At 49.1% G+C, this 12639-nt stretch overlaps 2 protein-coding genes across 9 annotated transcripts in view; one reads left to right on the top strand and one right to left on the bottom strand.

Annotated features, from left to right (window-relative positions):
- The window catches only part of NRG3 (neuregulin 3), a 1039619-nt gene extending 1033649 nt beyond the window's left edge, over nucleotides 1-5970 (bottom strand). For all 8 annotated transcript variants that reach the window (XM_087431778.1, XM_087431783.1, XM_087431779.1 and 5 more), the window contains exon 1: nucleotides 4283-5970. In XM_087431778.1, the coding sequence (XP_087287904.1) occupies nucleotides 4283-5117 (835 nt within the window). In that variant the 5' untranslated portion in view covers nucleotides 5118-5970. The remainder of the gene's footprint in view (nucleotides 1-4282) is intronic.
- Nucleotides 5166-7388, top strand: LOC147916744 (uncharacterized). The gene is made up of 3 exons (XM_087432927.1): nucleotides 5166-5204; nucleotides 5264-6357; nucleotides 6840-7388. The coding sequence occupies exons 1-2, from the start codon at nucleotides 5166-5168 to the stop codon at nucleotides 6062-6064; spliced, it is 840 nt and encodes a 279-aa protein (XP_087289053.1). The 3' UTR covers nucleotides 6065-6357; nucleotides 6840-7388.
- Nucleotides 7389-12639: the final 5251 nt, after the last annotated feature.

Here is a 12639-nt window from a genome sequence, read left to right as displayed (position 1 = left end):
GAAAAGTGCTTTCTTTAGTAACAGAGAGAAGTTGTCACAAACCAGCTTTTTTTAGGTTGGCTGGTTGGTTGTTTTTCTTTCTGACAAGCTTGTGGATCAACACTGTGTGTTAAAAAAGGCTATCTGGGGAACAGCACAAATAGAAAGGTGGCTGGATTCACAACTCAGACCTGCAAAAGGGACTCGCAGTCAGCAACAGCACTGCCACACCCTGATCTCAGCCTCCAGGAGCCGAGGAGGAAGGCTCAGACCACACTGTCTGGCAGCACTGAGACCAAACTAAAGATGGCCCTAAGAGCCTTGCCAATTGTCTGCCCACCCCTGCCCCCACCCTCTTTTGGTGAGGACCCTGAAGTACAACATAAGTGTCTAAAGAGCACAATGCACCGTATAATTGATTAAGGCAGAAAAGTCTCATGATGCTGTATCAAGGCCAAAGGAAATCACAACATACTCATGTTGCAGCATGTGCTCAGAAAAAAGCTCTCAACTGGATTTCATAAGAAATATCGATCTGGAGCTCTGAAATCTTCTCACTGTGGCTACCACACGATTGGGTCAGTACCTTCTATATTGGAATTCCTTTGAAGGCCTCAATTCATGTAGATAGAAGACAATGTAACTTTATTTAAACGAATTAGATCTGAGGCTCCTTATAAAGCAACCAAGAGTACTCTTATTTGAAAACTAAAGATGTTTATAAAAGAAAGATAGGAAAATAGTGTTATCAATGGCTCTCTTCAAAATTACAATAGGTACGACTAGGTAAGGTGTTATTTAAATAGACTTGGTTATAGTATTAAAATTACCCCATACCATGTTTCAACATTGATGATACATTGCACATTTCTTCACTAAATACACTATTCAAGCTTTGTGATCTTATTCATTAGAATTAACTATATATCTTCCAAATCTGACCCAAAGAATAACCCATTAACAGTGGCTCTTTGTGTATAGCCAATGACTCTGGTCTTTCACCTGTTAAACAGTGCTTTCTGCAGAGTAAAATAACAATCCATTTGCATGGACAACATTCTAAAAATACATTTCAAGTCTGAAAACACAACCTGATGTGCTGTAAAAGGCTGTTTGTACACTGGTCAACATCTCTGTTCCTCTACTGGCTGTAGTCAACCTCCCGGTGGCTTGAAAAATCTGTAAAGGAGCCTACACTTTCAGATGCAAAGTTTTGGGGGAAATAATCTCCTAGTGGCACTAGTATCTAAGGTATTTGTTTTTAAAGCATCTGAACGAAAGGCCAGTCCCGGGCAGCTAACTGGGAACCCAAGGGAGCCCAGGAACACAGAAGAAAGTTCTGGTCTAGCTCATGGTCTAAAGGTTGGAGGAGGAGAACAGCCAACTTCCGAGCCCTTCTTCTCCTTCTGCCTTTCAAGTTCAATCTTCCTTTGTCTTTGATCCAACGAAAAATTAGAAATAGTCTCCTAAACTGGGCCTTCCCCATAGCAAAAATAGCTTTTGCTTGAAAACTCCTATTTTCCATTAGCAAGTGTGTTTATTCCAGAGTGAGCCAGTCTCTTCCACTGCAAAGAGCTGTGCTGCCTTTACCGACAGGATCCTTCTGACGGGCCTAAGGCACATACAAAGACATTTATTCTACAAGCCTTGAGATGTTCAATTCAAGAGCAAAGAACCTGGCCATAAAAGAATCTGTGAGTTACTTGTGAAAAAACAGAGCATCATCCTGAGCTGTCCTCAGGTGCTACAACATAATCCATGACTTTCATGAAAAAAAGAAAGAAAGAAAAAAAGAAAAGAACAAAAATCTACTGAAGTCTAGAGGTAGGAGCTAGGCAAAAGGGGAATTTCTCTTTCGGGAACTTTAGTGGCATAATCGAAACAAGTGAAAAGTATAAATGCCAGATATGCAGGCCATTCTTCAGTCCACAGTAGCAGTGCTGACAATCCCTCAAATGGAATCTTTACTTCCTTTTATTAATCATCCCGCAATCTCAGACCAAAAAAATAATTCAACTATCCTTTTTCTTTAAATTACCATACAACCTACCTTTCTAAACTCATCTTTTATGGAAACTACATAATCTTCCTTTCATTAAAATTTCCCTTGTTGATATATGCAAACCAGGCCAGTCTCTGCTGGATTTGCATACTTGCATTTTATCCCTTAATTCAACTCCTTGTTAAAGGTTTACAAAAGAACAAGGGCTGGACCCCAGATACACATAAAACAAATACTGCTCATGTGTCTATGTGAACACTGACACGATTTACAGATCTCCCCCTTTTCCTTGGGGCTGAAAGCCCTGTCAATAACCATTATTTATTAAACAGGCTGCCATTCCCTTGTACAGAATGTAGGAAGAAGGGAGCATGGAGGGATAGAAATAATTACCTTGGGCTTTTCTTTAAAGACCTCTGGAATGGAACGCAAAGAAATCAATTAAGAACATGACATATCCCCCTCCATGTGCAAGCCCCGCCACACACAGATACACACATACAAGGTTAGGAAGTACACCCACACTCCATCATTCATATCAACCGCATCAAAAGAAAAGACAAAAATCTGGGGTCTTCAAAATAGACACATATATTTTCAATCCATTGAATATGTTCACACTTACACTTGCACATCCTTTATCCCTCCACAAAACTCAGGCTAGATTTGTTGAGAGAAGGCTCTAAACACCTCCTGAAAAAACGTGCTCTCAAAAATGACTGCTTTAGCCAGAGAAGCAGCAAGTTCCTGCTTTGACTGCCATTCTGGCTTATGGCTGACTCCCCTCTTCTGTCTCCCAATTGATCTTCTAGCCGTTTTTTTTCCAAAGCAGAGTAAGGGCATAAGGAATTTCTCTCTTGGACCATAACCACAAATACACTTAATCCTAAAAAAAAAAAAAGTTTCAAGGGTTAAATAACACCCAGAGAAAGATCACAGGTCAGGGAAATGAAAAATCCCCAGCTAACTGAATGCAACCCAGGCATTCCCACTGAAGAGTTAATGATGGGCACTCTTCCTTTCCCCTCAGATGTTATGGCTCAAAACAGAAATACAACAACAAAGACAACATAACCAGACAGGTTTTGGAGAACAGCCTTGCAAAGAACTTGAACTGGCAGGCTGGGGGTTTGTCCTAAATAACCTTCACAGGTTGCACAAACTGTTCCCATATTCAGATCAATAGTAGGATTAAAAAGCTTTCTAAGATTTCCTTAGAATAAGAACAGGGTGAGGGGTGGGGTCGGGGGTCAATTAGTTATCTAAGACATTTATTAAAATATAGAGAAAATACACACCTCCTATACTAATAAATAGAAAGCTATCATGCTTGGGGTAAAATGGCCAGTTCTGGCAGCAACTGAGCCGAGGCTGAAGATGCTACATTCGAAGAGTGACCTGTTTCAAAAGGGTTGGATGGTCGTCTCCTTGAGTGAAGAGAACTCGACCCCATTCCGCCTCTGTTTTTCAGGCACAGAGGTAGGGGAGATGAGGTTCACACGCCACCTTTGGGAAACGAACAAAAGCAAACGCTCGGCAGAGCTGAAAAACTCCCCCTTCGTCAGGACCCTAGAGGCGGCAGCTCTGCAGGGCTCCCTTCATATGCCCCCTAGTTAACTCACTCTCGGCGGCCACAGAATCCATTTCCACACCCTGGAACGGCCATGGGCAAGCCGGGGGGTGATCAGTTGAGCCCTCCGCCATGGATCATCTCCTTTGCCCACCTCCCCCAATGGCTTCTAATTAACCCTTCCTCGTCCCCGCCCGGGTCAGGCTGCCGGATGTCTACAGCTTCATTCTACCACGTCTCCATCAAATCATCACTTCCCACAGGGACATAACTCCCCTTCGTGGTGTCGTCGGTCAATCTTTGTGTGCCTGTCTTTCTCCGTCCTACGGGCGGGGACAGGGCTCAGTGCTTTGGGAAGGCCTCCCCCTCCCCAGCTCTCCACAGGAGCCGGGGCCGGGAGCTCGCCGGCGGGTCCGCAGTGAGGAGGGACCGCGCTCGCCTTAACCCTTTGAAGGGAGTTAGATCCGTTCTCACGTGGGATCCACTGGAGAGGGGTCTGCGGCGCCTGACAGTCTCCCTCCGCTTCCTCCCGCCCCCACCCCACACACGGACCCACAGCAGGCCGGCACCTGCTTCCGCCCCTGTGGCCAGTCTTCAACTCACTCTGTGCTCCACACCCGGAACGGGGTGAGGGGTGGGGGGATGCTGCAAGACAGGCGGCGAGGAGGAAAGACAGAAGGGCGGAGAGGGAACTCAGTAGTAAATCAGAGTTAGACACAGTGTTTACTTACGAAATCTGGGGCTGGTGCTCGTTTCTGGCGTGGTGGTGGTGGTGGTAGAGGCGGCGGCAGACGAGGAGGAGGCAGAGGGGGAGGCAGCGTCCTGGAAGGGAGACAGGGTCCAGGAAGGGGTCGAATCATGAAGGTAGGAGGAGGTAGCGTATGCCGCAGTGGGCCAGGAGGGCATTGCCTGGGTACTGGGGGTTCCTGGCACCGGGGGTCGCGAGCCCGGCGTGCTGCTACTGAAAAAAGGGGCCGTGGTAGACAGGACCGTCGGGGGGGCCACAGTGTTCCGTGCCGTGGTGGAGCGCGGGCTGGCCCGGATGGGCACCCGGTGCCCGGGGAAGCGAGTGGGCGCCCGCGTGATGGTGGTCAGGCGGGTGCTAATCCGGTTGGGCGTCCTGGAAGAGGCGGCGCCGCCGGCCGAGGGGGTGGCGGAGGACGCGGTGGAAGTAGTCGTGGTGGTGGTCTCCATGGCCTTGGGGAAGGAGCTGGGCTTGGAGAGGAAGAAGGGGTCCTGGCCCATCCCCTTGGAGTCCACCAGGTCGGTGGGCACGTACTCCTTGACGGAGCCCACCACGATCCATTTGAGGAGCATGAGGCTGAGCCCCAGGCCGATAAAGCCGATGAACAGAGGCACCACGCACAGCCACGTCTGCTGCCGGTTCCACACGATGCAGTCGCTACAGCGTAACTCCCGGGGGGGCTCGGCCGCCCCTTCGCCGCCGCCGTCCGGGCCCCCGCCCGCCGCCGCCGCCGCCGCCGCCGCCGCGGTGCCCTCCTCGGCCGAGGCGGCGGCTGCCGAAGCGGCTCCCGGTGGCGAGGCGGCGGCCGCCCCTTCGCTCATCCTAGGCGCCGGTCTTCACCTTCGCCCCCCCGAGGGCCGCGCAGAGGCATGGGGCCGCGGGCCCCGGCGGCGGCGGGCTCGGCGCAGGCACGGCCGCGGCGGCCGCATGCAAATCGGCTCCCTGCCCCCACGCCCCTCCCCCCGAGAGGCGGGCGGCGGGCGGCGGGCGGGGAGCGGGGGAGCGGGGGAGGGGCGGCGGGGAGGGGGCGGCGGGGAGCGCGCGCGAGGGGCGAGCCGGCCCCGGCCCGCGGCCGGTCAGGGAGCGGCGCGGCGCGTCTGCAGCCCGCCGAGCGGCCTCCTGCGCGCCGGGGCCCCGCGCCCGCTGCTGCCGCTGCCGCTGCCGCCCGCCGCCTGCGTGCGCCCCAGCCGCGCCGGCATCCTCGGGGCGCCCGCCCGCCGCTGGGCCTCGCGCCGCCTTCAGGGGCCGCGCCGGGCGCCGGAGAGCCGCATTCCGACACAGCGGTCGGCCCGGCGCGCCGCGCTCCTCCGCGGCCGCTCCGCGCGTCCGGGCGGCGAGGTGCACCTGTTCTTCAGCCGGCCCGCAGCCAACCCTCGGCCAGCACTCCCGGGGAGAAACCAATCCGAGCGCAGCGCGGAGGGCGAGCGGCCCGGCTCGCCGCGCTCCCGCCGCCGCGAGTCAAACTCCGGCGAGCTGCGCCGCCGCCAGCGCCAGCCCGGCCGGGGCGCACGGGCTCCGCGCGGGTGCTGCCGAGCCGCCTCGGAGGGGTGCCAGCCAGCCGCAGAGGATTCGCAACCGCTCCTGGGCGCCGCGCCCGCTCACGCCTGGGGAGGTGAAGCGGCGGACCGCGTCGGGGATGCCGGGCGACGCGCACCCCGGCCGGAGGCGGCTCCAGGCGGGCTCTGGCGGCCGCGCGGGCGCGGTGTGTGCAGAGCCGGCGCGGACGGGCTGGGCTGTAGGCGGAGTAGCACCTCCCACCAACACCTAAGGGTGGCTTCTTAATGCGCGCAAGATAAAGAAATGATCCAAACAACCCCCGCTTGGAAGTGTGTGGCAAAAGCAGCTCCCGACCGATTGTGAGCCCGTCTCCTGTGCGGATCCAGTGGGGTCGGAGACTGACGCTGCGGGGCGAGGGAGCGGGGGGCGTGTGCGCGTGGGAGGGTGCCTGTGCGCCCCCCTGCCTGACGGCGGGGACTGCTGCATGGAGGGCCACCTTTTCCTCCGAGTTCCTGGGAGACATGCCTGTGAAGCAGGGGAGCTTCGTGCAGTTAGACCTGACAGGTATCGCCAAGCCGATTTACCATAACTTACATTTTAAAAAAAGTATCGTCTTTAAATGGAGGTGTTCGCACAGGTACACGCGTCACAAGGCAAATGCTTGGGAAAGGTAAAATTGAAAACGATTTGGGTCGGTATCCACAATTCTGTTGCTGGTTTCTTCCTTTGGGTAGAGAGGCACCTGTGTACCTATACCTTCATCGGGGACTGGGGGACAAGGCGAGAAAGGAAGGAAGGAGTAAAGAGCCAGCATCAGCATGCTTTATGCTGATGGTGCAAAACCTTGCTTGTCAACCCTCCCCGGATTTCCTGGTCTAAAGTGGAAACCGGAAAGATGTTTTTATTTACGAGCTCCAAGAAGGAGAGGTTGAGGGTGGCAGCCTCCCAGCGCTGTATGACTGGCGCAGATGATGGAACCAGCATTCTCTTGTTCAGAGACAGTCTCCCCAAAGATGAAGTTTTCAAGGTTTCCATTTTATTCACAGGTGGAGAGCCGAACGGTACACTAAAAAGACTGCAGAGAGCAGAGGATGCATTGAAACTGGAAGCCCCTGGGATTTGGTGCCTACCCGAGTATTTTGCACAGACACGGTTAATAAATTATTTTTGATGGCAGTAACGTGGCTGTCACCTCTTTCAGCTCTAACATTGAGACTTTCCTCTTCGGAAAGCTTTTGATTTTTAGTTTGCCCTAATCCAGAGTGCTGAATTATGATTCCAAAAATTGTAAGTGAAAGAAGTACCACAAACCCTTGAATCTGTATTCCGTCAGCTTTCCAGTGCAAGGCCCAGTCCTCTTACGTAAAAATTGACCCAATCTCTATTTTCTGTGGGTGCTGGGCAGTTACTGGCTAGCCTTTCCTGTATAGCAAATAAAAATTAGCTTTCATGCAAAACATTGTGAACTTATAGCAGGTGCTGCTGTCAGCTATGTGAGACAGAAAGTCACTTTTCCGAAACACTCCTAGTTCATTGGCCGCCCAGTGTTCCTGTGGCCCCCCCGCTCTTTGCCTGCTGAAGTAAATCCGGTGTAGGAAAAGGGGTGCTGTGATGCTGCACCTGGGCAAATGCTCCCCTGAACCTGTAGTCACATGGCATTCACCCCACGTTGTCTCAGTACTCCCCAATGCCATCTTCATCTGGGTCTCCACGTTCCGTCCACTTCTCGTTTCGTATGGCTTTAACAACTTATTCATGGTTTCCTGTTGAGCTCATTTTCTCCCAGATCCCAAGCCAATGCGCTTGACTACCCTTTAGCTGCTCTCACAGTGAACATCATCGCTAAAGGGGGGAAAAAAGAACCCATTGCTTTGATAGCCTTGTGTTGGGGAGCAGGTATCCCTATCCCAGCCTATCCAAGCAAGTTTGGCTCCTGCAACCATCATTACCTTCCAGTTTTACTGTGAGGGTCCCTGGTAGCAGGTGCTGACACGGACCTGGAATTGGGCCGGGGGGAGGACAGCGGAGTCAAGGACGAGTGGTGCACGCGCTCACTGCAGTGAGCAGCCAGCTAGTCAGTCCCGTGGAAAGGAGTCTCAGTTTGGTGGCTACCAGCTCCCTGAAGCCGAAAGCTGGAGATAGAGCCTCACAGACTCTGAAGAGGAGGATTCAGGTTTGAGCTCTGCCCCTCAGAAGCAGTAAAGTAACTCTGGGCCTCTGTTTTCTCATTTGTGAAGTGAAACTGTAATACCTATATTCTCCATAGTTGTGTGAAATGGTATAGCTAAATGGACTATTCACCTGTGGCAGGCACCTTTTAAGTATCATTATCAGACGCCTTCCTGTAGAGAGGGGTGTGGGTTTTTCTAACAAGTGGGCGTGACACAACTCAGCCTCTCCTGAGCTCCATATCTGCCTGAATATAATCCCCTCTGGATGTCTCCTGTGTAATCCAGTAACACATTAAACTCAGAATTTCTAACCATTGCTTAAAATTTGCCCACAAACCAGCGTTTCTGTTGAACTTCAGTTAAACTTCTGGGAGTCTAAGTGCCATCTCTGACTTCTTACTTCTCATACCCCAAGTTCAGTTAGTCATCATTAACGATACAATATGACTATCCTGGGTTCCCTCCATTGTAAATTCTCTGGCAAAGGCCCATCCCTAGAAGCACAAGGCTGGAAATGAAATTGGTGGCGAAACACCTCCAATGTGTCATCCCCAAAAACGTTCCAGCCTGACAGTCATCTGGATCCAGCTGGAATGCTAGAGAGGAACCACTTCCTGGAGAAGACTGGTCAGCCTGGGGACAGTATACATAATTAGGAAATTCTTTGTGTTGAGCCAAAAATCTGCCTTCCCATACTTGCACCCTTTCTCCTTAGTGCATTAATTATATAAACTCTTCATGAACTAGGTGCCAGGCATGGAGGACACAACACAAAACAAAACAAAGCTCCCTACCATCATGGAACTTAGAGTTTATTGGGAGAGACTGACAATAAACAAACAAAATAGATGAATTACACAGCCTATCAGAAAGTGAGAAGGGCTGTTTTGGGCCTTGTTGGAGTGATTACACAGGACGTCTTTTCTTCAGTTCCGTTATCCCAGTCTACTTGTCATCCTCACAGCCCGTGAGGACTTGACACTCCTAGGAGTACCAGGTGCTCTTTTATTAGCTTTGGGTGCCCTGGACAAATGTAGTTACTACAGAAGCCAGTCTGGCCTGCAGAATCCTAATATTCTTTGTAATGTCCACTGGAATCATGTGGAGGCAATACGATGTCTCAATACATTTCACAAATAAACACTTTACAAGGGTTAATGAGGTTAACCTTCTTCCCATGGTGGCACAGGATTATAATTCACACATTTTGTGGTAAATCGTGTTGGGCTTTTTAAAAGAGAAGCAGATTGTTTCCTTCATAGGTCTCAACAAGTAACCTTATTTATTTCTTGTGAGCACTTTATGTCTTATATATAGGACCCACCCAAAATGTACCGGAAAAATCTCCAGGTAGATTTGTCTGTTTGTGACATCTTGATTCCAAGGATTTGTGCATTATATCCCAATATCGTAAATCAAACAAACACTAAAATTTATAAATTCTGCAAAGCAAAAAGCACAAAGTGGAAAGGTGAAGAATTCCAGTTATAACTAAATCCTAGTCACAAAAGATGATTGTAACCATGTTCAGACTTAAAGTATCTGGAATGTCACCTAATTGCACTCTCATAAAGTAGGAAACTCGTAAAGTAGGAAACGTTGACTGCTGTGTAACGAGATGTGAAATTAGAAGTTTTGAATGAGGCATTGAGATAAAACGGATGTGAAGTTTCAGTGGAAGTTCTCAGAAGACAATGCCAAATTTTCAAAATAGGTTAACTAAGAACTGGGTAGATGGCACAACGCATTGCAGACCGAGGGAGGGTTTCTGTGAAGAGGATGCTCTGAGTTCACAGGGGGAGGAGCACAAGTACAGAGCCTTTTTACGCCAATTATAGTGAGAGGGGCCTCAGAGGAGCATCCTAGAGAGCTCAATATGGGACCCCTGGTGTTTGGTTGGGCCTCACTGGATTGGGATAGATGCACAAGCCTCAAGAATCTCAAGTCAAGGAGATGGCTAAAGCAGTCTGCGGCAGCAGAGGGCAATTGAAGCGTCTGCCATGCCAAGAAGGTATGAAGCTCCCCTACGCAGTAAGAGTCCAGCTGGAATGTAAGGTGAGTGTAGAGAAGTGGAAGTAGAAGATGAGCTGGAAACTCAGTGTTGAAGGAGCTGAGTGTCATAGTGAGGTATCTATGTAATTTTTTTTGCATTGAATTCAAACTGCCTGCACTTTAGGGAATCAACATGGGTACTTTTTCCTTGGCACTCAAAGTTGCCCTTAATGTTTATCTTATCTAGTTTTTGGTCTCTGTGTCAATAATTTTGCCCTTTTATCCCTGATATCTTTGCCAAACAGATATATTTTTTGTAGATCACTTCACTGTATAACTCTATTCTTTTGAAATCATTTTATCAGATCTGAAATTGGAGGACTGGTGGATGGAGGTTTTCCTTGACAATTCACTGATCAAGCAATCACAGGGGACCCAGTGCTTTGGAAAAAGCCGAGGAAGTGTCTTCTCAGCATGGTCAGAAACAAAGGCCGTGGGTTCATGTGCTCTTTCCCTCTTCAGACTGTGAACAGGATTCCATTCGGCAGTTCATGTGCTTCTCCCCACTCCCAGATCGGGTTAAGTGTAGGTGAAGCTGCAGGTGTAGAAAGCCGAGGCCCTGAAATACTTTCTTATAACTGAGGAGAAAACATTTTTGTCTCAAACTTAGTACAGCTGCATTCAGAAAGAGTTCATGTGAGTTGATGTTTGTATAAATGACACTTGAGCTTCATCTCCTCTGTGTTTTCTAGAAATCTACATTCTGCTTCCTTAGATTTGGGATGAAACTTTCATAACACTCTACAGGGATAAAACAATCAGATAATTTCTCACAATTCGTCCCTGGTTTACTTTATGTCTGTACCATAGGGCCTCCCTGCTGAGCTGTTCAGAGAACCCTGAGGACAGACAGCTTTGGCGCCACCCACTGAGACTTTGTCACAGTATGTGATGTGCCCAACATGGGCCTAACTTCTTGTTTTATCTAACAGAATATTAAGACAAAAGTATGGATTTAGAGTTATCTTCTTCCCCACAATCTCTTCTGAGGATTACTAGAGGTCTTTGAAGGTTTTTGGGTGCTCCACAATCTAGCTCTTATTTTCTGTAGCAGATCCAGAAATTTATTCTTGACATGGATCAATCGTCAGTAAAGGAGAGAGCAGACATTTTGGAGTCAGACAGACTGGAGTCTCACCTCAGCAGGTTGTAGTGGGGTTGAAAAGTGTCACGTGTGACGTACATAGTGCTGTGGTCGGCATGTGGTGGGCAGCTCAGATATAGTAGGAAGTAGTCTTATTTAATGAAAATCCAAGTTCCCCCTGTGGATCGTTATCTAAGGAGCCCGCCTTTTCCAAAAAGTTTTGCGGAAGCTCTTTACAGAAGTTTGGCACTGCATTGTTGCCATTAACAAGCTGGGTCATGGTGGGGTGTGTAGGCCTCAGGATCAGCAAAGAGGCACTGGAGAAGCACTGACCTCATAGCCCCAGGTGATGAATGGACATTTATTCCCTCCATTGTGTGCCCCTCCAACACACACGTGTGCGCACACACACACACATACACCACATAACCTCCTCAAAGGAAACCCACAAAATTACCAAGGAATAAGTATTAATAGCTCACAGCAGATTTGACCCATCTGTTTTGTCTCCAAGAAAGGATATCTTGAGAGGACAAAACTTGCTTGGTGCTTACAAACTGTGAAAGAAGGAAGGAAAACACCACCTAGTTTATTTAGAAGAAATTTCAACTAAAACCAAAGAGGCTAACAGTGCTTACCCCCTGTGAAATAGATACTCCAAGGAGTTTTGAAGACTTAGAAAGCCTATTCTTTATCCTGCCTTTGTGACTCATACCATTTGGTGGAGAACAATTTCCTATTTTAAACAAAGAGTTTAACGCAGGTAGAAATGTGTGTGTCTATGTGTATGCGACTATGCCTGTGTGCAGTGCCGAAGCCGAATACAGAAACAGAAGGAAAAAAAGATTATTCAAGGACTGCTTGGTGATGAACTTATCAACTGGCTCCAGAGTTTTGTTTGGAATTATCTGAATAGAGCTATAGTTTTGTTCAGCATCGCTCTTGCGAGGGAAAAAAGAGAACAAGTAAGGAAACTGATTTTATTCAGACAATTGCAATAAGAGGAGCACCCAGCTCTGAAGATCAGAATGTCTCAGCGTGGTGATTCAGCTTGGATTCTCATAAGGAAGAACAAAGAGTGACTTACAGTTGGGGTGGTTTTGCCATTAGATGAAGTCTCCGTCACTTAGCCGAACACGAAATGTTTATCTCTGTGTCTGTCTAATTTCAGGGGGACAGACCTAATCTTAGCTAATCATTCATGAGATAAAGAACAAGAAGTTGGAGGGTCTATGTCTACCCTTTACAGCAGGTTCAGGAAAAAGGAGAGAGGTCTATGTTTGGCCTCATCACAGGTAAGCAGGGGGGTCATCCGTGACTCTTATGGGAGTCATGAGAAAGTTTACAAGGAGTCCTATCTAAGTCATATGGGGAAGGGTGGTTCCTGGTGATAAGCAACTTCCTGGAACATAAAAGGGTGGAGGGATTTCTGAAAACCAAAATAGTGGGGACAATTTTTTTTAACCATTGCTGTTTTCCAGGGGCACAGGACTCAGGTCAAGTTCAACATTGATATCGACATAAATTTATACCTCTCTT

The sequence above is a fragment of the Ceratotherium simum genome, chromosome 6, assembly GCF_057802395.1.
Source record: "Ceratotherium simum simum isolate JZ-2026a chromosome 6, ASM5780239v1, whole genome shotgun sequence".
In the NCBI taxonomy this organism is placed as follows: domain Eukaryota; kingdom Metazoa; phylum Chordata; class Mammalia; order Perissodactyla; family Rhinocerotidae; genus Ceratotherium; species Ceratotherium simum.
Note: the sequence above shows the minus strand (reverse complement) of the source record. Positions and strands in the feature narration are given on the sequence as shown.